Consider the following 25,878-nt stretch of genomic DNA (forward strand, 5'->3'; position numbering starts at 1 on the left):
GAAAGGATGCAGAAGAAATAGTCAAATTCATTAGCCTTGGGTACATGCCATAGGGAGTAAAACAAGCCACCATTTTAAAGGAGACTTTGACTGTATTCAGCTCTTAGTCCTTCATTCACCCATTCTCCAGCTACCTCAGGACCTTAACCAGAGCAGACTGATCACACATTTTCAAATTACAAGTCATACAGCCAAGTGAAACCACTCCTCAGCAGACACAGTCATCTTCTCCAAATATCAGCTCACTATCATGCAACAGTGATGTAAAAACCTAGCACCAGCTATGAGGAAAAATTGCAGCAAAACTTCCATGGCAATATCCCTAATCCAGGTGTGGAGCCTGAGATGCCTCAGCATAATTTGAGATAATCCTGAACCACCTTCAACTCCAACCAAAGTCATTCACTCTTACAAATATTTAGGTACAAATCTGAGCACCAAAAAGCAAGCAAACAAACAAATCAGTGGTTGGTTGTTATGTTTCCCTTGAACATGCACATACACTTGGGGTTTTTTTGGAGCTCTTTGCTCTCTGGCTTTCCAAACCATTTGCATGATAACTGAGAATGTCATTCACATAAAAAATAAAAGAAGTTTTGCAATGCTTCACATGTTCATAGGTTTTCCCAAGTCTTTAATCCACACAACACTTACGGGAACCAATAGTCCCCTCCATCCCACCACAAAGTACAAGTACTCACAGGAAGTCTGAAAGCAACGTTCCTTAACTTAAAAATCCTTCTCTTTTCACAGAAAACATTTTGAACAGAGATAGCAAGAACAGTCCAAAGCAATGTCCCAGGAAGAGTTTTCATTTTCTCTGTGAAATTTTTATTTTTCAGTAAAATCCTTTTGTGCAAGGCTCTTCCTACATGAACATTTCAAACAGCTATAGTGAAAACAATCCAGGCAGTAATATATAAACACATGAGGAGACTGTAGCAGGTTTAGAATTACTTTATGAAGAACAGATAGCAAGAGAGGGCTGTCCTGCTCCCAACATCCTCAAAGAGCATTTTAGGTAATTCATGTTTTCATCCCCTCACCTTGCGAAGCCACTAAGCTTGAAATGTAGTGTGCTCCTAATCAGAGTCCCAGTGGGACCTACCCTCTCTGCCTTTCCTCCATGATTCACCTCAAGTTGCACTTAATAGAAAAGTTAAACTTTCACTGGGTGTTTTTAAGCCTTTTTTTCCCCCATAAATTGGGTTGGGTTGGTATTGGTTTTGTGAACAGAGAATCATCTGTAAGGATTTTGGCCTGTAATAATTTCTGAAGAGCTAAAAAGTGCTCAACCAGTAAGAGGATCTAGATCATATTGTCCCATCAGCAGTGCTCAAGTAAGCAGTAGGAGCTGTTTAACTACTTACACCTTTTTCCTAACATCTGCCTTAGTCCTGATAGCTCCCTGACTGCCTGTGACTCTCCCTGTTGTTCCTGCAAGAGTTCTTCAACCTTTTAGATTTTGAAAATGCGGCTATATAGTTACTGCTTTATGCAACACATACTTTAATCAATACTTCACCATTGCTGTCCACCTTATACTGTTCACCTCAGCCCAAGCATCAACAGGTTTCATGCCTAACAAATTCATCGTTGTGAATAGGTAAATAAAACCTGCAGTCAGCGGAGCTTTTGATCTGATACCACTCCTGTCCCAAGAGCTACATTTTATAGGGCATACCTCAAACATATCACTTGACCAATATCGGATACTAAGTCAATATTTATTCCCTAAAACTATGCGTATTATTTGGCCAGCTTGTTTTATCTACTTGTGTTTTTCAGAGTTCACAGGAAAGACTATTAAAAAAAGAGAAAAATTTTGCAAAAAACAAGAAAAGAAGACTTTTTATGAGTCTCAGCTCACAAAAAATCACTCAACTCTGATTTTCTGACCTGCTTGGTTTAATTTCAAGTTGTTTTAGACAACTGTAGCTGTCTTGTTCCCAAACTACTTCCCAAGATCCATGACAGTTGATGTTGGCACATCCCTCCACTCCCCTCACCTTCCAATTCAGTTCCAGTCAAAGTCAAAAAGCTTGATGCTAGAGGGCTGCTGTGTGCTTGCCTTTTTAACTTGGAGGATATTGGGAATCTGTCACTCTGCCAGCAAACAGACTCATTTGCTATTAACACAGCCCATATTTAGCCATGTGTCTCCTCAGGAAAAAACACATACTTTCTTCTTAACAAAGCCCAATCTCTGGCAGCCAAATCCCTGGGGACCACTGGATCCCATTTTGCATGGCCAAATAAGGTAAAGCAAGAATTTGAAAAATGTAAACATGGCTTGAGATTGCCTGAAGCTTTCAGGAGCCATTTTTGCATTTGTTAACCTTTTGTTAAACATCAGAAGGTGCTGCAAGGCCTTCATTTTATCACTTTTTCCTGAATGTTTAATTTCCAATTAAGTATTTTGGAACACAAGTAAGCTTTAAGGAGATTTAGTAAGAGACCACGGCTGAGAGCAGTAACAGGAAACAATAATGGAGAAAACAGTGTTAAAGCTTCATTCAAAATAAAAATGGTGCAATTCACTAAAAGATACTGATTGGACATTCTCCAGATTATAGGCAAACACTCTTGTGAAATGTACATGAGAGGGAATCCAGTAGGTTACATAACACACTGCACATCTAAATAGGATTTTAATTCTGGCTTCCCACTGAACTTCACTACCTTCCTTCTGAAGGAGTAGCCAGAGATGTGTGTTTCTCTAATGGAAAAAATATTACACATTTAAGGCAGAAGAGATAGGGTGAATAATTTGTGTCTACATGTAAACAGCAAGTAAAGACTTCCTTAATGGAAGGAAGTTCCAAAATGGAACTTTGACTTCATTTTCCTCTGTCCATCTTCCACCACAAATGTATCCTGCCCTCCATCACTCGGCTTCATGACCTACCACACCTGAGCAGCAGGCAGCTGTTCCACAGGAACCCAGAGATTCAAGATCCCCATTATCATTGTGTATTGAATCTAAAAGCACACGGGGAAAAGACAGCAGTTTTCTACCATCCCACCTGAAAAATGTGTATGCAGAAGTTATGTAGCTTTACACAGAGCAAGTGCAAAATTAACACCATGTAGTTCATGCGTCCATGGAACAAATTCAAGAGGGTACAGATTTTTCAACCAGCTGGATGTGAAAGCAGCAACTCAGAAGAAATTGATTTCTGCTATTTGTTCTAACTTAGTTATGAGAAGTGATTAGGCATAATGGGCCTTATGTGACTGAGAAGCTGCTTTTGGCTTCCCTGAGAAGTGAAGACATTGTCATGCCTTGAAGCATTTTCTATTTTTGACCATGACCAGTGGTCTTCCATGGGATGATTTTTATGCTAACTCAGCACCTCAGCCAACTATCAGTTTTTGTGCAAGCATCACACCATTTGTTATCTCAGCACACTGCTTGCTAGCCTTCTGCAGAGACTAAAGAAATACCTGCATCTATGCAAGAACAAGCAGTTGAAAGTCAGGAGGGAGAAGCAGTTATTCCCTTCCAAACCTCTGTGTTCTACAGGAGATTAGCAACCAAAACTGTTAATGTGATAACTAATCCCATTGTCACATTAGTAGCACTTAGCCTAATTTACCAAATTAAAAGGTGAAAGAGTAGCTTTTAACATTCTCATTTCCAGGAAACAATTCAAACAGAAACATACCAAAGTGGAAAACTAACAAGTTTAAAAATGAGAAAGATTTACCTTTGCATTCAAGGTACAAGGAGCACAGGCCAGGTTCAGCCCGGGTGACCACATTCAGACTTCCAAAGCTGCAAATCTCACCACACACTTTTGTACCTGAGGTCAAGACTATGGCCCACAGCAAAGACCAAAACAGCAACACTGATACACTGATCCAGCAGGACCGTCCAGGTTTCAAGTGATGGAGTATTGGACAATCCCAGACAAAAGCACAGACTGGAAGAAGCAATCATTGACAGCAGCCCTGTGGAGAAGGACTTGGCAGTTCTCATGGACAAAAAAATCGGACATGACCTGGCAATGTGCCCTTGTGCCAAACACATCCTGGGCTGCATCCAAAGCAGCCTGGCCAGCAGGTCAAGGGAGAGGATTCTCTCCTTTTGAGATCCCACCTGGGGTGGGAGCAGTCAGCTCTGGGGTTCCCAGCACAGGAAAGGCATCAGCCTACTGGAGCAAATCCAGAGGAGGGTCATGAAGATGATCAGAGGGATGGAGCACCTCTTCTACAAAGACAGGCTGAGAGAGCCGGAGCTGTTTAGCCTGGAGAAGAGAAGACCTCAAGGGAGACCTCACTGCAGCCTTTTGGTACCTTATGGAGGCTCATAAAAAGGAGGAAGAAGGAGTTTTTATATGGGCAGACAGTGACAGGACGAGGGGCAAGGTTTAAACTGAAAGAGGGAAGGTTTAGATTAGGCATTAAGAAGGAATTGTTTCCTATGAGAGTAGCAAGGCACTGGAACAGGCTGCCTGGAGAAGCTGTCCCATCTACTGAAGTGTTCAAGGTCACCTTGGATGGGGTCCTGAGCAAAAAGGTCCAGTGGGTGGTATCCCTGCCCATAGCACAGGTGTTGAAAACTAAATTACCTTTAAGGTCCCTTCTAGCTGAACCATTCTATGATTCTGTTTCTATAGCAGAGGAGGACTTTGGAGGTTCCTCCTCTGCAGGCAAATAACATCACTCATCATATGGGACCACATATAGGACTGCTGCTGGTCATGCCAACACAAGAGCTTTGAAGTAGGTAAGAACAATGGATTTTAAGAACCATGACAGAACTTTAAAAATTTTTTTTAGCAGTCTGAATATCACTCAGGGTAGTAGGACTCAGAGCTAATTTTGCTGCAGATTTCAACCTTGTTCCACTTAGTGTGGGATTAGGAAATAGAGATATAAAAATCCTCCCATCCAGTCCTGAATGATGTAGGCACCTGCTTCCTGCCACACCAATGCTGGTGTGAAGCAGCAGCACCCTCCCAAGGGAGGCAGGGGTAGGCTCCTTACAGGTCCTCTTCCTGATTCCCAGAGGCTGTTATTGGCCTGCTGCATCCTTACCCAGCAGGGCTGCAGCATGCCAAGTTGGCCAGGACCCAACTCTCCTGCCTGTGGCCAGACTCTGTGGCTCAGCTGTTGACCTGCAGAGAGCAGGGCTCCATGGGGAGGGCTGAAAGCTATCCTGTGCCAGCTGGCTGATAGCCAAAGTGTCTGCCTTTCCAAACCAAAGCCAGAAAATACCATGGAGGTTCTGACTCCAGCTTGAAACTAAACATAAAATTATAGAAACTTCTTTTTACTTTTTCCACAAAGTTTCCAAACTGAGGAAGGTCCTTTAAAGCTCTTCCAGGTAAATAATCCAGGTAAAATTTGTACTCTAATGTACTTTGTCTCTAATTTAGTGGAGATCAGTGGTGGAACTAAGGTTGACTTAAAGATTTTGTTTAGGTTTTAACTCACAGCAAACCAGGATCAGGACACTTCTTGTGAACTGAAGATCCCAGAGATGTTGGAAAGCTTTAGTTGCCTCATTCTGGAAATATTTGGTTTGTTGTTTTTTATTTTAAAAAAGCTGAGTCTAGCTGAGGAAGACAATCATGTCAAATATGACTGCATAGCATAATCAACAGGATTCTCTATTTAGTTTAGCTTGGGATTATAAAAGAAATACCACACGGAAACACAGATTTTTATATTTAGACTTGGGAGGCAGGAAGAGAAAAAGTAGATTTGACTTACCTGGATATCACATCAGGCTAGAGGTACTCTACGGAGCTGGCTGAGGTTTCCAGCAGCAATGGGATTTACCAAGTATAAATATAAGGTGCTGTTCTGGAAGAAAGCTTGTGGGGGTAGAAGAATATCTTCTACCCCCAAGGGGTAGAATATCTTCCGGGGAAGAATATCTTCTGATAGTTGATCACATCTGGAACCTTGCCAGATACATGCCATTAGCAACCTCCTGGATATCCACAGAAAACTGCCAAGCCAGTTCTTTGACTGACAATTCTCATGCTACCACATTACAAACAACCATCCTCAGGAAAATCACATCAAAACAGAACAATACCAATACAAAAATATACACACGCACACACAAACACAAACCAAACAAAACAACAACCACCAAAAAAAGATCCCAAACCAATGCTAGCTTTACTTCTGTTAACTGGAGTAAAGGAAATTAAACAGATCTTTGTGTGTGATTATTATCTGTGTGCTCCAGTACAATACAGAACAAAAGGCAACTTGATGCTTAAAATCTTCTTTATAAATTCTGTTTTCTTCATCAGGGTGAAGCATTGGAGCAAGGACACATTTTCAAATGCTGAACTGGAAAAAGGGCTACACATAGGTTTAAGGTACAGGATGTGGTTATATGACAGGCTTGGGACTTGGACTGCCAAAGCTGATTATTTCTTCCTCATATTCACACAGGGTAATGCTCCATATGCTTGGCCAGGGCCTGGACCACAGTGTCCAAGTGCAGGTCTCACATTACCCAGTCAAAGCAAACAGATTTAGGGTTTGGCTCATGCACTGTCCAGGCTGAAGTTCAGCTGCTATTGCTTGAGGCCCACCTCCACTCTTTACAGCTCCTTAGGCTCAGCACTCAGCCCTATGCACCCATTTGCATGTTTGGCCTCCTTCATCCTTGCAGCTGGAGTTTCCAGTGAGTGTCCTGCCTTGCCCCCTGCCTGTCTTCTTGTGCAGAGAAGCCATTAAGATGAAAGCTAAAGCCCCCCTCTCCTGTGAGGATAAGCAAAAAGAGTTGTGGTTGTTCTTCCTAGGAGAACAAGGTTCTGAGAAAGCCTTCAAGCTGCCTTTCAGTATTTCAAGGGGTCTTAGCAGTACTGGGTTAATGGTTGGAGTTGATCATCTTAGAGGTCTCTTCGGGCCTTGATGATTCTCTGATTATAAGAAGGATAAGGACCAATTTGTAGCAGGACTGCTGTGATAGGATGAGGGGTGATGGTTTTAAATGAGAAGAAGGCTGATTTAGATCAGCTATAAAGAGCAAGTTTCTTATAATGACTGTGATTAAACACCGGAGCGGGTTGCCCAGAAAGGTGGTGAATCCCTCATTCTTGGAAACATTCAAGGTTAGGCTAGGCAGGTCTCTGAGCAACCTGGTCTGGTAAAGAATGTCCCTGCTTATTCCAGGGTTTTTTTGACTAGATCGCCTTTAAAGGTACATTTATTTTATGATTCAACAAAAGGAAACAATCCCCAGAAAGTAACACTAGCCAAGAGGTATAAAAGATAGTAGAGAATGAAAATCAGGAAAACAGGGGTAACGAAAGAGAAAAGCAAACCGACATGTAAAAGACTGTTTTGTTTAATTTCTGAAAGAATGCTTCTGGAAAAAGATTTTTAGCTTTGGTCTTGGCATACATAATGGCCAATATCCTATGCATTTACCCAAAGAGTGCCCCAGGGCAGGTGTTCTCACAGCTGGAAATACAGATAGCTGTGAGGTGGGCTTGCAAAAGGACCTGGAGACCGCACCCCTGTTCTGAGGTTGGGAATTCAAAGCTCTATGACAAGGGATAATATAGGTAAAAGCTGGTCCAACATGTTTGGGAATCAGTGCTGCAGCTTGAAGCCATCCTCATTCTGAGAAGAAAACAGGTATGCTTCAGTTTGCAGAGCTTCCCAGATGAACTGCAATTTTGTACACCAGTTTATAGGTAGAGGAAATTATTTTTTTTTTTTTTGTTTCCACCCTCCCACTTGTTCTTCCTCCTCCCTAGAAGATTTTATACTCACAGTAAACCAAGCATGAAATTATTTCAATGGGTGGTTACGGTCAGAGAGGGCAGAGACCCTGACAAAGCACATAGGGTGGGGAATCCATGATTGTCACCATTTCTTTTCACTGTGACTCACTTGCAGGCTATTTCAACAAGACAAATGAACTACTTTCAATTCACAGCAATTTTTAAATGAAAAAGCTGTTAAGAATCAAAAGAAGTATTTTCACATTTGACTGCAAAGATTAAAGAAAGTAGTTCTTTACTGGTCACCTGAATCTATTTTACCAAGACATCTGAAAGGCATTTTATCAGCTGCTGAGCAGTATTTACTTATGAATCTGCTCTAATTGCTTTGGAATGTGCACCCTTACTGCTGGAACAGCTCAGCCCTGCTAACACTGAGCAAAGTAATACTGGCTCACAGGACATGCAACTTTTATACAGCATTCTCAAAGTAAACAGCATGAAATTTGAAAAGGAAAAGCAGCAAATACCTCATAAACAATGACTTTTGCAGAGCTGCCCTACATGTTTACAAAACCATCAACTCATCAGCAAAATTAATCATTGCCATGACTGAAATCATCACAGATCAGTAATTTAGAACTAAACCTATCTTGCAACTGGAAATTACATGGGTGAAAACTTTTTCCTGGTGCCCAGTAAATAAGTACTGGAGCCAACATTCAGCTTGGAAGAAGTAGTGTGTCCTGACCACAAATAAACCCTATTATTAGCTTGCAGTCTTGCCCTCTCTTAGTAGATCAGCAGTGGAGGTCTTGGTAGATCAAAGAGAATCTAGTCAGTCTTGCCTTAATCTTCTAAAAGTGAAGCAGAACTCTGGTCTGCATTGCACATGTCCAGGCTCAGTAACAGCCTAACAAAACAAAAAACAAACAAACAAGCAAAAAAAAAAAAAAATTGGTTATAGCTCTATCTGTCTTTAAGACAAAGCAATCCCGAAGACTGAGTCACAACCTGGAAAGTGCAGTGGTTTGAGCAGCACTTTACTCTTTGTCTGTATCACAAAATCCCCATGTACTTTACTCAGTAGAGTTGGAAAAGCACAAAATAATTGCTATTATGCACTTTGATGTAGAAAACATAGAAAATAAAGAACAATAAGGGACAAATCATCCCAATCCTCCTAACACTGATACAGAAATGAGTTGCTATATGTAGGAAACAGCTAAGCTAGTCCCACTGGCCTGGGCCAAACTTTACAAGGACTTGTAAACTTCACATGCTTTGAGTTAGTTTCATAGGAAGCAGGAATGTCATATGTCTATTCCCCTCGCTAACCCCCCCCCCCCAAGCTTGAGTTAACAGAATCCTTGGATAAAGCAGCTTCAGACAAAATCAGGCCAGGCTTGGAGAAAAAGAGACCTGGTGGCTGCTCAGAGCCCAGGGTCCATGCCTTCACAATCAGATCTTGGAGAAGGCTAAAGGTGACACAGAGTTAGATGCTCTCAGCTGAGAGGGCTCTTCTCATTTCTGACTCATTCAACAAGAAAGTTTCTTGAGTTTTCTACCTGACATGCCATCCACATCTTCTCTGCTCCATGAAGGCATTGTTTTCAGTTCTCTCACCTCTTCTCCAGATATCAGCTATTTAAGCAGCCCTCAACTTCCTCAACAGCTGCTGCTAATTTCTCCTCTTACTGTCAGTTACAGCCTGCCTCTACTGACCAGCTACATGCTCCATGCCTGCTCTCCCATCACCAGGGAAAGAGTAAATGTCTCTTCTTTTCCTGCTTTACCCTGTCTTCCCTCAGCTATACATAGTTCACATTTCCCCTTGTTTTGTTTCCTACAGCCATTTTGTTTTAAACAGCTAGTTTATTTTCTTATTGGAAAACCTTTTTTGGCCTTAAGGCAGCATAAACTTCTCCTTGTTTTCTCCTGCTAAGAAGGGACCTGACCTAGAGGTGAGAGCTTTGAGGCTGCCAAAGTAATCTTCCTGCATGACCTTTTCAATCCTTGGCCTCCATTGCTTCAGTCAACACCACAAGTGCCTCCTAGTATGACAATCACCATTTGTTGCTTAGGAATTAAACATTGACTAAACACATCATTCTGCACAGGCCATTGAACTGGAAGAATGTTTAGTGAGCTCAGCAACTAAAGCCTTATTAACCATCTCTGGTGATCTTCTCCTTTGCCTTCTCCGAGGCAAAGGATAGCCGGGGCTCAAAGACTTCCCAAAGTGCTCCTTCTATAGCTGACAAAGCTGTTAAAGCTCTAACACTCCCACACAACAAAGTCTGCCAGCTCATAGATGCTAACTTATCCATCCCATCACAGCCTAAAGTTTTTTGTTCCACTCTACATGCTGTTCCCAGCTCTCTGCAAACCAGTTTAGCACCACCCACAGCACATCTACGGCTCCTTCTGCTGCACCAATGAATTTAAGTGCTGCACTCCAAGTTGAAAGAAAAAATTAGTTGCCTTCCTCAAGCATGCCTGCAATGTTTAACAGTTCTCTGGAGCATAGATAAGCTAAAGGTGTGTTGAAACAGAACAACAAGCAGACAGGACAGCAAACAGAGTTTTACAAACATCAGCAAATACAGTAACAGGAGTCCAAAATACCCCTGGGGGAGGATGTTCCCTTTCCACGTATCAACATCAGAAAGAAGTGTGTCTAGGGTGATAAACAGAAGACATGTTAAGGTACCAGCTTCTCACTCCACCACTTTAAAACAAGCAAGGAGAAAAGTGAAATAAGAATTCTTTGCATTTTCTGAATTCTCTTCTCCCTTAACTTGGCACACACAGAGAAAGGCATGGGAGAGAAGAGCCCACATTTCCCTCAGACTCAATGCTATGTATACATCCTGCTCCTATCAGATCGGAAGGAAAAATTTGGATGAATATTGTTATAAACAAAAATCTGCCAATTATTTTTGTGAGAAAAAGGTTACCACCTGCTGCTGAGGTGCTGCTTGTTTGTTATGGTAATTACGGGTCGTTGTTGTTAATAGTTGTTTTTGTATCAGTAAAAGCCCTGGCTGGGGCTGAGCTAATGGCACTTCTCCCAAGAAGGGCGGGGTCCTCCCCAGACGGTGAAGAGAAGGGACTGAGACGTGGGAGGGACTGCATGCAAACTAACTTTGGGACCAGCATGCCATGGGAAGCTACTATTGCAAACACACTGAAAAGAGCCTCAAAACAACGAGCCAGTATAGAGTTGAGAAATTGGACTGACGTCCAAACGTGAGGAACGGAGTGCTGAGCTGGCAGAGATGCCGGAGACCTTCGTGACCTCTCACCCTGACTGCGGGAGTCGTCCCGACGCCGGGACTGGGGGGGGGGGGGGAAGCTGCGGAATTGAAGACCGGGGGTCGCATCCTTAAAGGCTCCTACGAGGTCTGGACCCCTAGCTCTGCCCCAGTGGACAAAGCTGGGCATGTCCTTCTCATCTCCCTGGAGATGGGAGAGACGATGGAGACTGCAGATCCGTTGAGCTTCCCAATCCCGTGCTGCTCACTTTTAATAAAGGCGTTAAAAGAAGAAAAAGTGTCCTGCCCTGTTTATTTCAAGTATTAGGTGGTCTTTCATGGTTGCTATTCAATAAAAACCACCTAAGTAAGAGAGCAGTTCTACTACCTTGCCAGTACTGGACTCCGTCCCACATGGCGGCATCTTGACAATGCTAGTAAATTTAGTAGGATGGTTAAGTGTTTTGAAACTAAAAAGCAGCTTTCAACTCTATTCCTAGACCAATCAGATCTGGAAAAAACCCAATAAGCCTGAATACTGTCTCAGCTTGGAGCCATAAAGCCATACTTAATTAAACTCGCTTGTGGGACACAGTTACACGTGCCAGCTAATTTTGAGTTAGGAAAGGAACTGCACCAGCATTAATGATGAGACGCTGGATAGAGCAGACTTACTCTGATAGACAGAAATGAGGCAGAGATGTAAGCATGAGCTTGAGATAGGCCAGCAGGTAGCATCTGCTCATTCTTCTCCTGTCCTACCACATCCAGGAGTCTTAAAGAAAAGAAGAATAAGGTGTGGTGCCCTTAAATGTTAGAGATGGTATCTCAAAACATGGGGTTGAGCCTAAGTTTGACCCTGGAAATCTGAATTCCCCAGGGAGGTGTGTCACAGGAAGAGCCAGGTGAGACAGCACCCCAGGATTTCACAGAGGGTGTTCTCAAGTCTGTACGTGGGAGTTGGGTTTCATTGTGCTCAGACTAGTGCCTGTGTCAGACTATGGATTTGTAGTTCTCAGCACTGGAGCAGGAGTGTTCCTCAGGCGTTAATGAATGTAGTGCAACACCTCTGTCATCTCAGCAGGTATAACAATCACCACTGCCATTTGCAGCATATAAGAAGGCAGTCAGTGTTTTCTTCTTCTAAACAAAAATAATAAACACAGGTTTTTCAGTTTGCCACTTCCAAAACATTTTGTAGTTTTGGCAAGGCTTGAGATCCATGAAAGGAATTCTGCCTATCCATTCCACAGGCACAAAGGGTGTGTGACAACAACTAAAGCCATACCAGCCTCCCAAAGCAAGGTCCCAGGAACAGGACAGGGCAACTGCACATCAACAACAACAGAACATATGACAGGCACCTGGGACACACTGGTGAGCCTAGGCATCTGCCAGCCCAGGTCCCTTGAGAAGCAGAGGGGACAACATCACAGACCTGTCTACTAAATATTGCATTTCAGTAGGTATAAGAACAATGAGAAGGATTTTTCTTCTCATCTTTTCTAAAGTGCTCTAACCAACCACTCACAGAGAGTGGGACATGAATACAAGGATTTCAAGCTGATTACTTGTTAGCCATCTACAAAAGCACTCAGATTTAGTGGGTATTCCAATGTTCTCTGGAAGCTTGATTTTTCAGCTGTTTTCCTCAGTCTCTGCTAAAATCCTTGCTCTAACAGCCTCTTCTGCTTCAAGGATCATAACAGAACAGTGAAAAAATTCACCACCCAAGTCTCTTGTTTTAGTTTTGGGTAAACAGAATTGCACTATAATTCTGATCTTGGGAAGCCAGTTCCCTGGTACATTTATTAATGCTGCCTACATTATCCTTCAGCCTTGGAAAGTGGACAAACCTAACCTTAAGACAGGAGGAAGGAACATGTGGAAGGGAAATTAAGCTACTTAAGAGTTCTTGTTCTTGGCAATAAATGCAAGAAGACAAGATTGTAATTATCTAGTTTATTGCCGTAAACAAGCTATTTTTTTAGCAACTTAGTTTTTAATAAATCTTTCTAGGACATGACAGTCAAATAACTGAGAAAGCAATCTCCTTTGTGCACAAAATCCAGGTCATATGAAGATCATAGAACGGCTTGGGGTAGAAGTGACTTTAAAGCACATTTACTTCCAAGTCCTACTGCCACAGGCAGGCACACTTTCCACTAGACCAGGTTGCTCAAAGCCTCATTGACGTTGGCCTTGAACACTTCCAGGGATGGGGCAGCCACAGCTTCTCTGGGGGGCCAGAGCCTCACCACCCTCACAGTAAAGAATTTCTCCCTAGCATCTAATGTAAACCTACTGGCAGTTTCAAGTCATTCCCCCCTTGTCCTGTCACCACTTGTTCTTGTAGAAAGTCCCTCTCCATCTTTCTTGTAGATTCCCTTCAAGTACTGGAAGGTCACAATTAAGTCATCCCAAGCCTTCTCATTTCCAGGCTGAACAACCCCAATTCTCTCTCCCAATTTGGCACCACCAAACTTTTTCCAGAACTTTTTCCAGAACTAGTACTGTGTAAACAAGCAATTACATGGTAGGAATTTCTAGGATCCTCCAAATTACATAGACTCTGCTAGCATAAAATCTTCTTACAGCAGCCTTGCTCTTCCTTTGTGGACATATTTCAGGAAACCTACACTGAGTTTCAGATTCATTCTGGATCTTAATGCCTGGAAGGATTTGTCTGGCTTCAAGTGTTTTTGCCAGCATTGTGCATGCCTGCACAGTGAACATACCCAGCAGACAGGGGGAAAACCAGCCTTGAGAAATACCAGTTCATCACTCCCTGTACACGACTGTGGTATGCAGCTAAGGAGTCAGTCTGGTGAGACAGCCTGTGTCAGTGATCCTCAGACAACTGTGTTACTAAGGGCAATTTTCAAGACAGATTGATGGAAGGCCAGAATTTGATTATCTTTGCAACACACACTTCTAAATTTTTTGTTTTGGCAATGACCAAAAGCACATTTTCCAGCACTATCCACTATCACACAGGATAAGTTGGCTGCTTCTATCGCTTCAGAGTTCAAGTTGTGATTCTTTAAGAAGAGCAGAAATAAAGAAAAATAAGAAAAACTATTGGCATTTGAGATATTTAGACTGAAATACTAGCAATTGTTATTTTTCTCAGGAGGAATGCCTAGCATGTATTTTATTTGCTGCTAGTATAGCCTTCCAAAAGATGCAATCAAATCAAATTCAGCATATTTGCAAATGTGGGACTGCATTTAATGTATCAAATGAACTTTGTACTGGACGTGGCTCAAAGATTGAACTTGGTGTAATAATTTCTCTGTCTCAAAAAAAAACATTCCAAACCAAGAGCTTTATTTTCTGTTTCAAAGGGCAAGTTACAGCACTATCACTGCTGCATACCTTTCCTCCTCCCTTTCCACTGCTCCAGCCTCTCTGGACGGTTTTTGTTTCTTTCTTGCATTTGCAATTTTAGGTTTTGCAATTTCAAGCTGGAAGAAAACCCAGGAATACCAAAACCCAACCCTTTGCTCAGTTGCTATGAACAAAATGAAAAGTGAATGTTCAGTAAAAATATTAAAGAAAAATATTTTTGCCACCTTTAATTCTCATTTATACAGACCTCACCAAATAAACAATGTGGTGTTCTCCGCCCATTCTGCCAAAGGATGACTTTGATGCAGGAAGAAACACCTCCTAGGCAGTGTTTTGTTTTCCCTTTCTTAGAAAGTATTTGCCAGAAGCAACACAATAGAAATAACTCAGTTCTCAATTTCTTCTGTATTTTGCATTCACAAATGTCCAGTCCAAGAGGAATTTGGTATTAGAGTTGCAAACATACCTGAAGTGGCAAGGTGCTGTCCCACAGCATAAAGCGGGGCTGTAAGGGGCTTGGGGGACATGGCTGTGCCAGCCATTTGCCCGTCCCTCTGCTGAGCCACCCAAACAGCATCTGCACAAACTGTATCAAAACTTTCTCATGATTATAACAGAGATGAAACAACAATGGCACCTGCAACTCTGGTCAAACAGAAAACACACTTTCAAACCCAAGCATGAGATACCATCTGGGCTTTGCACACACCAACGAAGCTTTTATGTCATTTCACTGAAACCTGCAAGTCTTTGCATGAAGACCAACACATTGTCCAGCATCTCCTGAGCCAACAGAACCCTTTTAAAGGCTCATCCATCTGCCTCTTAAAGGGACAGTCTGTGCTGGCACTGTACCATACATTTCCCACTTTATGCAGCTACCAGCTAAGCTCCCTTGATGCTCTAATGCCTAAGGTACTGCCAGTTCCTTCCTTTCTTCCACCAAGAAACTGCCGACTCTGTAGTGGCAGCAGAAAATTACCCTTGCACAAATTTTAGATTAGAAGCCAGGCTAAGAAATCATATCTTGCAACAAATGGGGTTGTTTTACAGAACAAAAAATAATCTCAAGCAGACACAAGAAGAATTCACATCTCTGAAGTACTACCCAACTTACAGCTGTATGGAATTTCAGCCCACAGATTATCCTGGAAACTTGAATCTACAAATTTGGCCATGTAAGCAGTTCTGCCACGCATTCTCACTGGTTGCTGACAGGAACAGTAGTGACTCTGAGGCCAAATTTTTGTTGAACTTGCAGATATAAACCTGTACACAGTTATGTGTACAACAGTAGCTTCTCCCTTGAGCAGACTGCACCATCCCAGAGTACTTTCCCCAAGGTATTTTTATTTCTACTGCAGATAAGAGATATACAAGAAAGAACAAAAACAACAAGCCATTTTCTACTCTAAGCAAATTTTGCTTTTAATTTAAACAAATCCCTAAACTGAGGGAAATTTTATTTTCAGTGTGATTGTATTAACAGCTTATCCATACAGCAAGTTACCTGTTAATGATCCTGGTCACACTCACCATCTTTTCCAGAAGAATTCACTTTGTCTCGACTTCAGGCAGTGGCACAATCGGCTGAGTGGATCAAACCCTGATCCCCAAGAAGAGCAGCTGGGCTCACTAACAAGCAGTAGTTCAAAATTCACTTGGTTTCTTTTTCCAGCATCTGCTCACCCAAGAGTATGACAAACTAACCCCACCTGGTACATTTAAATTGGAGAGAGGCTTTTGGTCAAATGCTTTTAGAGTCTAATGTGAGTGCCTGGTGTGTCACCTAACTGAAAAGAAGAATCAGTGACATTACCATTACTCAGCTTCAGAGCCTGCCAGCATTTTGCTCACCTTCCAGCTAGATGTGGAACGAGAGCTACTGGCAGCATACACCAGGTTCCAAGCTGGCTGTCCTTCAGACAGCATGCAGGAGTTTGTCCTCCACAGCTAAAAAACTGCATGCAGGTTCAGCCACATCCCCTAAGAGGTAAATAATAAGACAAATGCAAATCAGGAATGATTTTGTTCGAACAGCTAATCACAGGTTTGTGGCAACAGCGAAACTCAGTATAAAGGGCATGCATAAATTTGTCACAGAACATGCTTCTAGTTTTCACTGTCTCATTGCAAGCTTCAAAATAACAATTTATTCCATGCACACGTGTATATACATGTATGACTTTGTCCAGCATTGCTAAAGGCACACAGAAAAAAAAAAACCCAAAACAACAACAACCCCCTCCCCCCCACACACACACCTTTAAATCCCCTAGGGGAGTAATATGATGAAATCCTGCTCACTCTTGCACCTGAAGTCCCCTCTAAGGTACACAATTTTCATGGCGGGAGTGGGTGGGTGGAAGCCACAGTGCCACTCCAAGCTATTTAGCCATCAACTTTTTACACACTGGCAGCTTATGCCAGTCACTTTAAATTCATGTTCATAGGTATTTTCTGAAAAAAACTAGTGGCACACCCCCTGCCTACAGCACATTGCAGACATTACTGACACCAATGGCTAGGTTTGTGTGAGTCACTGCTAATGAAGGCTGATTTGCAAACACTTGCTTTGAGGTCTGAGACAACAGGTAGTGATTAAGCTCAGAATTTCCAGCTCTAACTTTGGGATTAAAAAAATATATATATCTACAGATAGCTCCCCCTCTGTCACAACTGTCTGAAAACATGAGGGAATCAGGACCATCCATTTGCTCCCTCCCCCCACCTCCAGTATTCCCATATCTTCAAGACAGGCACGCTGAAAGCAACCCAAAAGAAGGGTGTGTCTGATCTCATTGGTTACAAGCATCTGACATTAGCCCAGGCTCCAGGAATCATTATCAATGTTTTGTTTCCGGATCGTTTTCTGATCAAGTATTACAATGGAGCTTCAGCACGTGTGCCACAGCAGTAGAGGCTGCACAGAAGTTGTACTTGCCTTCCAAGACAGAACTGGATCCATGATTAGCATGCTTTTGTCCCACTGCAATCAGGCAAAGATGTTAGCTGTGTGTATGCACAAGTGCAAGCACACACTGATTTCTAAACACTTTCCACTACTACTTGCACTGAGAAGTTGTCAGCACATCCTAGAAATAAGGATGTTGTCTGCATCTGCCTCCTCAGGGGACAAAAGTACAGCAAGATGTAGCACCTCAAAAAAAAATCCCAAACCAACCTTCCATGACACCATTCTGCATCAGAGAAGTTACTCAGCTCAACTGATAGTTGATTTACAACATCATCATGTATCAAAACAGCAGTACAGAACACACAGCAAAGATGATTAGCTCAAGTTGTACTTTTTATTTTCAGGATTAAAACTATCAGTGATATAAAGCAGAAAAAACAGATGTAAACCCCCAAATTTATTTGCAGTTCAGATGAGGCATCCTGGTTTCACAAAATCAGACAGGTGGGTAAAGCACAAACTGCCATAAGAAGACAGACTGCACAAAATACTGAGAATTGGTAACTCCTCTTCACCTGGTCCCCTTGGCACCCTTCCACAGTATAAATTAAAAAAAAATTCATGAGGAAAATATATTTGACATTGAGAAAAATCAAAAAACCATCTAAATTATTTTTACATAGGATGTGCTGATCAACATTTCTTTCAAAATGAAGAATACAATGCAGTTCAATGTAGATGGTATGACAGTTCTAGGTAAGAGAAGTACTACTTAAACGGACAACACACAATGCATAAATATTCATGGCTATAAAAGATAAGCAGATTCAGCATACAGTTCTAGAGTTGACATTCCTATTGCAGTCCCCACAGTGTAGCAGTTTACTTGGTAAGATTTTTAGAAAAATAAATATGCATTTAGGAGTAAACACACTTCAATAGAACAGATGTATTGAATTAGTGGGACTGATTATTTTTAATGCAAAAAGAGACTGATTTAACAGCCTAAACCAAAGGCGGATGGGATTACCACTAAAGGTATCATTAAGTAAATCATCATACTCTTACCACAGCTAGTCCTACATACATGTCCTTAGCATAAAATTTATTTGCTTCTAACCATATGCTCTGGCTCTTCTACCTATCTGTTGAGCTAAAAACCAAAGCTGAAATAAGGATTTGTCAAAGAAGGAGAAAAAAAAAATCTTATTTTTCACTGCCAAAAGAACTTCATTTAGACCTAATCTATACTTCAAATAAATTTTTGAGTCAGTTCTGCTTCCCATATTAGACAATTTCTCTGTGCTTTAACAAGTATTGAAAAGTTGCCTGAAGTTTTGTCCCAAACAGTGGTCCTCTGACCAAAATTTTGATTATTAGGGTTTGGTAACTATGTGTTCAAGTCAAGATGAAAGTCTTACAAAAACAGCATATGGATGTCATATTAAATACTGCATATTTAAGTAAACCTCAAGTCAGACATGCTCAGTAAGACTTCCATAGGCAACCCAACCCTAAATCAAAATATCCATGCCCTCTGTCTCCTTATCTATCTAAGTCCAAAATCTTTGTCTGCTAAATGATGCATCAATGAACTCTGACACCTGAGAGAAGTACACAAAGAAACTACTTCCACAGGCTTATCCAGATGAGAATGAATGAGCATGCTGGCAGAAGCCCTACTCCCATCTGAGCCAAAATACACAGTTTAAGTACTTTGCCTCAAGCAGTTGCTTGTTTTCTGGTTTCTCCTCTTCCAGCACCTACCAAATGGTCAAGGGGTCAGAACAATTCTTCTGGGGAGGTTTTTTTCCCAGCCTGTTTAAAAGTGAACTCTACCACTTTACAGATATACAAGCAAGACTAAAACCACTGTATTCACCAGAGGTACATCTACACCAACACTAAAAACCTCCCACCTTCTCCTGTGCTCACACCCATCTTTATTCTCCTCAAGCTCACACATCCTGACCTTGCAGGCTGTTATTTGCTGCCCTCAGGAGCAGACTGCTCAGGGGCCTGACTTGGCCAAGTGCCTCAGTGTGAGCTGCAAGGCTGTTGCTCACCTGCCAGACCTGCTCCACTCTGCTGCCCAGAACTGGGCTAAGCACTACCACACCTACTGTGTGGGCACTGAATGCGAACTACTGCCCTACTTCCTTGATCCTCCCTTCCTGCCCAGCACACCTTTTAATTTTGTAATGCTGGAAAATAGAGTCCACAACCCAAAGTCCAAGCCTAGATGAGCTCAATTTTGCAAAGCATGAGGAAGTCAATATGTTTTGGTGTTGAGTAAGCAAGATAAGCCCATTATATGGATAGCTTTTCTCTGTGTAACAGAATACATGAAAGGTAGTTCATATTGCTTGAGATGGTTCCGGAAAACCCTAGGACCAATTCTAAACACCAGCATGAATGCTGCCCAGAGTAGCCAGGAGATGTCATGTCATAGACAAATGTTACTGCCAACTGCCCAGCTCACCATTTAAGACTGTCAGGTTCCTCACACTGGATGCACACCACCAAGCTCTGAAATGACAAGTCTCTTCTGAGAGGCCAAACTTACAGAAATGTTTCCCCCCCCACATACTTAAACCATTAATACTAAATCTATTTTCCATTTCTTTTCCCTCTGCTAATACTCTTAATACCCAGCATGTTTCATGAGGCAAGAACTAACAGCCAATATGTTAGAGAAAATTCTGAGTTTGCACTTAAAAATGTGTAACCAAAGTCCTGCGCCCGTCCCATCTCTATTCAAATAAATACAGCAGAAGGACTAATACTAGTCATTACTGTGCACACATAATACAAATACTGGTTAAGCCAAATCTCTCTTGAGGCAGATATATATATATACAGTACAAAATATATTAAGGGTCAAATACAAACATCATACTCACTTCATCTTTATCTTCCAGTTCTGCAGGGGAACCTTGCAAAGGTATTATTTCTGCCTCAGTGGCATGCAAGCCAGGTTAGAGAATCACAGAATATTCTGGGTTGGAAGCAACCCGTAAGGGTCATGAATCCCGCTCTTAAATGAATGGCCCATACAGGGATCAAACCCACAACCTTGGTGTTAACATCCAATTGAACTCTGAGCACCAAGACAATTTGCAGAAGAAAAGCAACAAAACCAAATCCACGTGGAGTTTCAGTTGGGGCCATGAGTAAATCAGTAGTAAAGTAAACAAAATTAAGCTAAGGAAAATCCAGGTATTTTAAATAAACTTGCAGACTGAACAGAACTGTTCAAAACAGGTTCTGATGGTTTCATCAACAAAAAAAAATTACCAAACCTAATAAAAACCTTCTGCTCTGGTTTTAAAAAGAAGTATTAAACTAGAAATTTGAACATAGTTCCCAAACCCTGATTTTTATGACTTGTCCCCTATCACTGAGACACTATTGGAAAGGAGACTGAGTGACAAGCACTTCCCCTACCTCCAACTCCCTCTGAGAAATTATTCAGTTAAAAAAGTCAAGGAACTCTAATGAAAGCCATGCAAACAACAGATAATTCAGATTACAGTCTGCTCTGAACTCGGCCAAGGTTCACATGGAAGGTTTGCAAACCTTTACATTTCTCCTGAGTTGTGACTAGCAAACAAAGAAGGCTGTGATTTTTCACAGCTGTCAGACCATGATGGCAGACACAGGATAAAACAACGAAAGAAATAATAAATCTGGAGATTAATTTTTCATTTGAATTAAATATGTATATAGACAATCCACTCTATAATAAATAAGCTTAGAGATAAATACAAATTCATAATCAGTGAATAAATAGTGCACCAACAGTTTCTTCAGGAAGATGATTGAGCAGAGAAGTATCTGCTAATCAGTCCATTTTATGCTTTAAAAAAAACACAAAACAACAATAAATGAGACCATAGGATACTGCCAGCTAGTAAATGAAGTGCTGCTAAGTACCAATATATGATTGCATTGGCCCAAACATACATGGTCACATTTCATTGTGAACCAGCACAAAAATAAATGTGACTAAAGAAAGAAGCAGTACTAACACCCTCCTCTGCTTGTGTGATTATTGCTTACTCTGTCACAAGCAGGTGAAGGCTGGAGAAATTTCTCCCTTAACAGGTGTGGCTCTCTAAAAGCACAGTTTTCAGGTCTGACTGCAGAATTCACTGTCCCATCACAGATCACAATGATCCAATATTTGGGATTTGAGCAGTCCATGTCAGCTCCAGTTCTCTGAATATCAAGCAAGCCCCCACTTGGCCCATCTCCTTCCAGAGAAGGGCTGCCTGGGTGATAGACTTTCCCCAAAGAAAATTTGATGGATTAAAAAAACCCAAGTGACCAAGAGGTAAAAAAGAAAGGTTATGCTGTATTTTCCTAAATGTGCCAGTAATTCAGGAAAATTAATGTTTCCTATATGTCACAGCGAACAGGAATTCAGACTTGAGTCATAATCCTCAAAATCTGGAGACTGAAATATTCTCCAAATTAATGCCAAAAGAAATATACTTAATCACAGTTGCAACTAATTTATTGAAGTAATAAAGTAAAATAAAGAGGTCAAGAAGAAAGATTGTGCCAAGTCTTCACCTCTCAGGCCCAAAGGACAGTTTGGATATTTAACACAGTGTTAACAGGTTTGCCCTGAACAACAGCAGAATTGTCTCTTCAAGTAAGTCAGAGGTAGTGTCTAAAACAGCATAACGAGTAGAGCCTCCAGCTGAGCTCAGCTATGCCAGAGGTGGCCCAAGAACAACTCCACCTGGTCAGCCTGGTCAGGCTGCCAGTGGGATCAGCAGTGATCCCTGGAGTGAGCCCTGGCCATGGGAAGCAAGCAGGATGCACACACATGGGCGCTGGGAGTATGGTCACCGAGGAGATGCGTGCCACAATAGGGTACATCTGCTCCAGAGGCCAGCCCCTGTCAGCAGCAGATGTGTGCATAGCTCAGCCACACAGAGCACGCATACACAGAAAGACAGACAGACAGACAGACACAGCAGCACACACACACAGTACTCGGCTGACTCAGGTCCACACGACTCCAGGAGAAGGGACCTGGCTGTACATGATGTTTAACCACGTTTCCTCTAGGAAACATTTTTTCATAGAGAGAGAGTACAATAGGTTTCACTTGACAAGTAAAACATTAAGCATAGTTCAAAGATGTCCACTAAGGAGCACATGTGGAACACAGCAATCAGGATTTAAGTTGCAGATTCATCCTCTTCCAAAAGGAGGTGGTTCAATGCAATAACTGTAGCAGCAAAATCAACCAGCTCCACAAAGTCTGATGTAATTATGTTAACACCCATAACACCAGGCCTCTGTGCTTTCACCCAATTCAAAATCATGGGCAGGTTCCTAAAGAAAGTGAAACAAAGGAAATTAAACACTTTAAAAGAGGCACCTTTGTATACCTACTCTTCTCATTTCAAACACAACATGCTGTTTACAAAATATATTATCTCATATTTGTGATCAGAGATGTCACCCTAAATGCAATTGGCTAATGAGTGCTTAACACAGCACATGGTCATTAGCTATCAAACAGACATATTGGTCAGTCATCAGTGCCAACTAGCAGACATACAAAACCCCTCTATATTCACTGGGTAGTCTCTGCTTCAGGATTTAACACTGCACTAAAATTTTCTCCACCGTGGTTTGTTTGCACCCAAGCACACGTTAAGTCAAATGCTCAATTTCACAGCAAACCAGTGTAACACAAAGCAAGGCCATGCCTCGCCCAAGATGCTCCCTTGCCCTCCTCTGCCTCAGGGGAGGCAGGAGAAAAAGTTGGAGGCAGCAGCATCACATTTCTCCTAAATTCTCTCCAGCTTCCAGTCTCACTCAAGAGCAATGGGGTCAGGGAAACCAAACCTAGAACGAAGCTGTCAGCTCCACAGGGGTTGAACATCCTGCTTATACATCGCTACAACTGGATAAAGGAGAGTTGTGTCAGGAACTGAATTAAACAGAGTTAGAAATTCTACTATGGGGAGAAATTTCAAGGTTAGGAGTCTGCACCAGCTCTCTTGCACTCTAACATGAAATACCATGCTTTTCAGCAGTTAGACACAAACGGTTAAATATGTTTGCATTATTTAGATTAGTGCTGTAACATGTATACATTATTTGAGAAGATGGTAGGCTAGCAAATTAGCTAATAGAATGATTAAGAGAAAAAAGCAAATCCAAAAAACTTAAAATCACTTCATGCCTGCTGAATCAGGACAATAAAAAAAACTTATCAAGAACTATGAGTAAAGGCATAACTATTGCCAAGGGACACACCACACTTCAGCCAGGTAAGTGTGACTTGTTGCAAGACCTGAGAACATTTAAATATTCAAATCCAGGGCAAAATTTCCATACAAGAAGGCAGGCATCTACATAAAACAAGGACAGATTTGCATATCAGCTAGCTTGTGCAAATGCACACAAGTAATCACACTTACACAAACAGCAGCACCTATCTGCAACTTTCGGTTTAATTGCAAACAAGTGGTAAGGATGAGAGAAAAGGGACGGACTGAAGGCAGGCTTCCCGCTAAGAGTGGCTTAGAGCACAGATCTGTGCCAGGAGTCCCTCGAAACAGAGTTGCCCGCCCATTCCACGAAATGCAACGATCCTTGGGTAGTTTCGGCCCAGCAATCCCGCCCGGCCTCGGCGCGGATGCGCCGCAGGGTCCGGCGCTCGCGGGCCCCCGGCGCCACCTGGTGCCGAGCGCGGCCCCGACACCGAACCAACAGCTCGGGCCGGACTAACGCCTCCAAGCACGAGCGGGACTGAAAACGCCGAGATTTATACCTAACCAGCGATTTTCTTAGTCACAGAATCACTGGGTGGCCTGGGTTGGAAAGGACCTTAAATATCATCGCATTCTAACAGCCCTTGCCTTTTGCAGGGACATCTTCGAGCCCGACCCAACATGGCCTTGAACACTTCCAGGGAATGGGGCATCCACAAATTCTCTACACAACCTGAACCAGGGCCTCACCTCCCCCACAGTAAAGATTTCTTCCTAATATCCACGAGGACTTTTACAGTTCTGGTAATTTTTAGCAAATGGGCTAGAAGGTGGTAATTCCATAAAATAAATAATATTAAACTATCCTGGTCATGCTGTTAATACTAATAAAAATCACTGTCACTCTGTGCTAATCAAAGCAAAATTCTCTTACAGGGACCTTACTCATAGGAAAATTAATTGTACAATGGTCAATGGTATTAAGTCAAATGGTGAATCTAATTTTTGGAAAGCCTCCCCCCCCAGCTCCCTTAAAATACAAGGTAAAATACTGCCCTAGGTCACACACCTCTGGCTGTTACTGAAATTACTGAGACATCCGTATGGATAAATGTAAAACTAAGTCCAGAAATAAGCAATTTTCCTCTGTGGCACAAGCTTTTTTCACCTCTCCTCCCTTAAATCCAACTTCAGCCAGTTTGAAATGAATTACTGGTTTGAAGCCACACATCCATCCTACATTTTACAAAATCATATCACATTTCAAAAGTTCCAATTACCAGGAAACACATATATACCCTGTTCCTTTATTATTTCCACTGTCTTTATTTTCAATGATTGCAAGCATCTTTCATGAACAACAGTACTGAGCATAATGGCATGCTTTCAGCAAGCCTAAGCAAACATCTCCTAGTTTGTTTCTTGCTCAGTGCCTCTTTCAACACAAGACATGTTAAGTAAAGAACTGAGACAATCAAGACAAGTCCTTACCTATGAACAAGTGTGTTCTTCAGACCACGAATCAGATGCCGTGCAATCGTTTTCACTCGAGGCGTGAGAATTGCTTGAGATACATGGAAAGTCCCATAACGACTTCGTTCCCCAAGTGTGGTCTCCAGGAACTGCAGCAGTTTGTGCACGTTAGTTGTATTAGCCCATGGTGCTGGCATTTTATTACCTGGCCACAGGAAGGGGTATGCCTGATACAAAGGGTGGTGGTAAAATATGAGAACCTAAGAGAACAAAAAAAGAAAAAAACAAAACCAAAACAAGTCAAAATTACTATATTTTTATTTGAACAGGCTGCTGCATTGGTTTATGTTCATACAGTACTGTTACACCTAGCATAGCAGTGAACAGGACTAAGTAAAAAAGTTGCTCTTGAGTCATGAGTGTCAGTGTATTTGTTGCACTACAGCCAAAGGAGATGAAGATAATTTCATTCAGCTTTGAGGACAAGATTGCTTCAGGCTTTATGGGTCATCAGTTTAAAATGACAAAGTTGCCTTTGTCATTTAAAGAGCTCAGCTTAAAAGCATTGCAACTTCTTAATGCCAGAAAATACTCTATCTTTACTTGAAGGTAAGGATTTTAGCAGCCTTGCCATCTTCTGAATACCTCCTTCTAAGAGGGCAAAGTGTGCAGGGCTGATTGGCACATGACTGAAGTACTGGCATCGTGCTCACACTTGCTGCATGAGAAACCAAAGGCAGTCCTGCTGTCAGCAAAACCCTCAAATCCAAAATTAATGTTTTTTACCTTGTAAGGTGCTTCTCTACAGCACAAAGAGGACACGTTTTTTACAAAAAGATTAATCTTGAAGCTTAACATTGACAGCATCAGTTCAAAACAATTCCTCAAAGCCTCATTTCCAGTTCAAGAATTATGTGCTGCTGCTGAAACCCTTT

The 25,878-nt window shown here is 41.9% G+C and overlaps 1 protein-coding gene across 1 annotated transcript in view; it reads right to left on the reverse strand.

The window, feature by feature from the left end:
• Positions 1 to 20,366: 20,366 nt before the first annotated feature.
• The window catches only part of PLCXD2 (phosphatidylinositol specific phospholipase C X domain containing 2), a 30,795-nt gene continuing 25,283 nt past the window's right edge, over positions 20,367 to 25,878 (reverse strand). The window contains exons 3-4 of the mRNA XM_058018884.1: positions 24,962 to 25,203; positions 20,367 to 22,580 (exon numbers count right to left, since the gene is read on the reverse strand). Of these exons, the coding sequence (XP_057874867.1) occupies positions 22,424 to 22,580; positions 24,962 to 25,203 (399 nt within the window). The 3' untranslated portion in view covers positions 20,367 to 22,423. The remainder of the gene's footprint in view (positions 22,581 to 24,961; positions 25,204 to 25,878) is intronic.

Source organism: Melospiza georgiana, chromosome 2 (assembly GCF_028018845.1).
Source record: "Melospiza georgiana isolate bMelGeo1 chromosome 2, bMelGeo1.pri, whole genome shotgun sequence".
Classification (NCBI taxonomy): domain Eukaryota; kingdom Metazoa; phylum Chordata; class Aves; order Passeriformes; family Passerellidae; genus Melospiza; species Melospiza georgiana.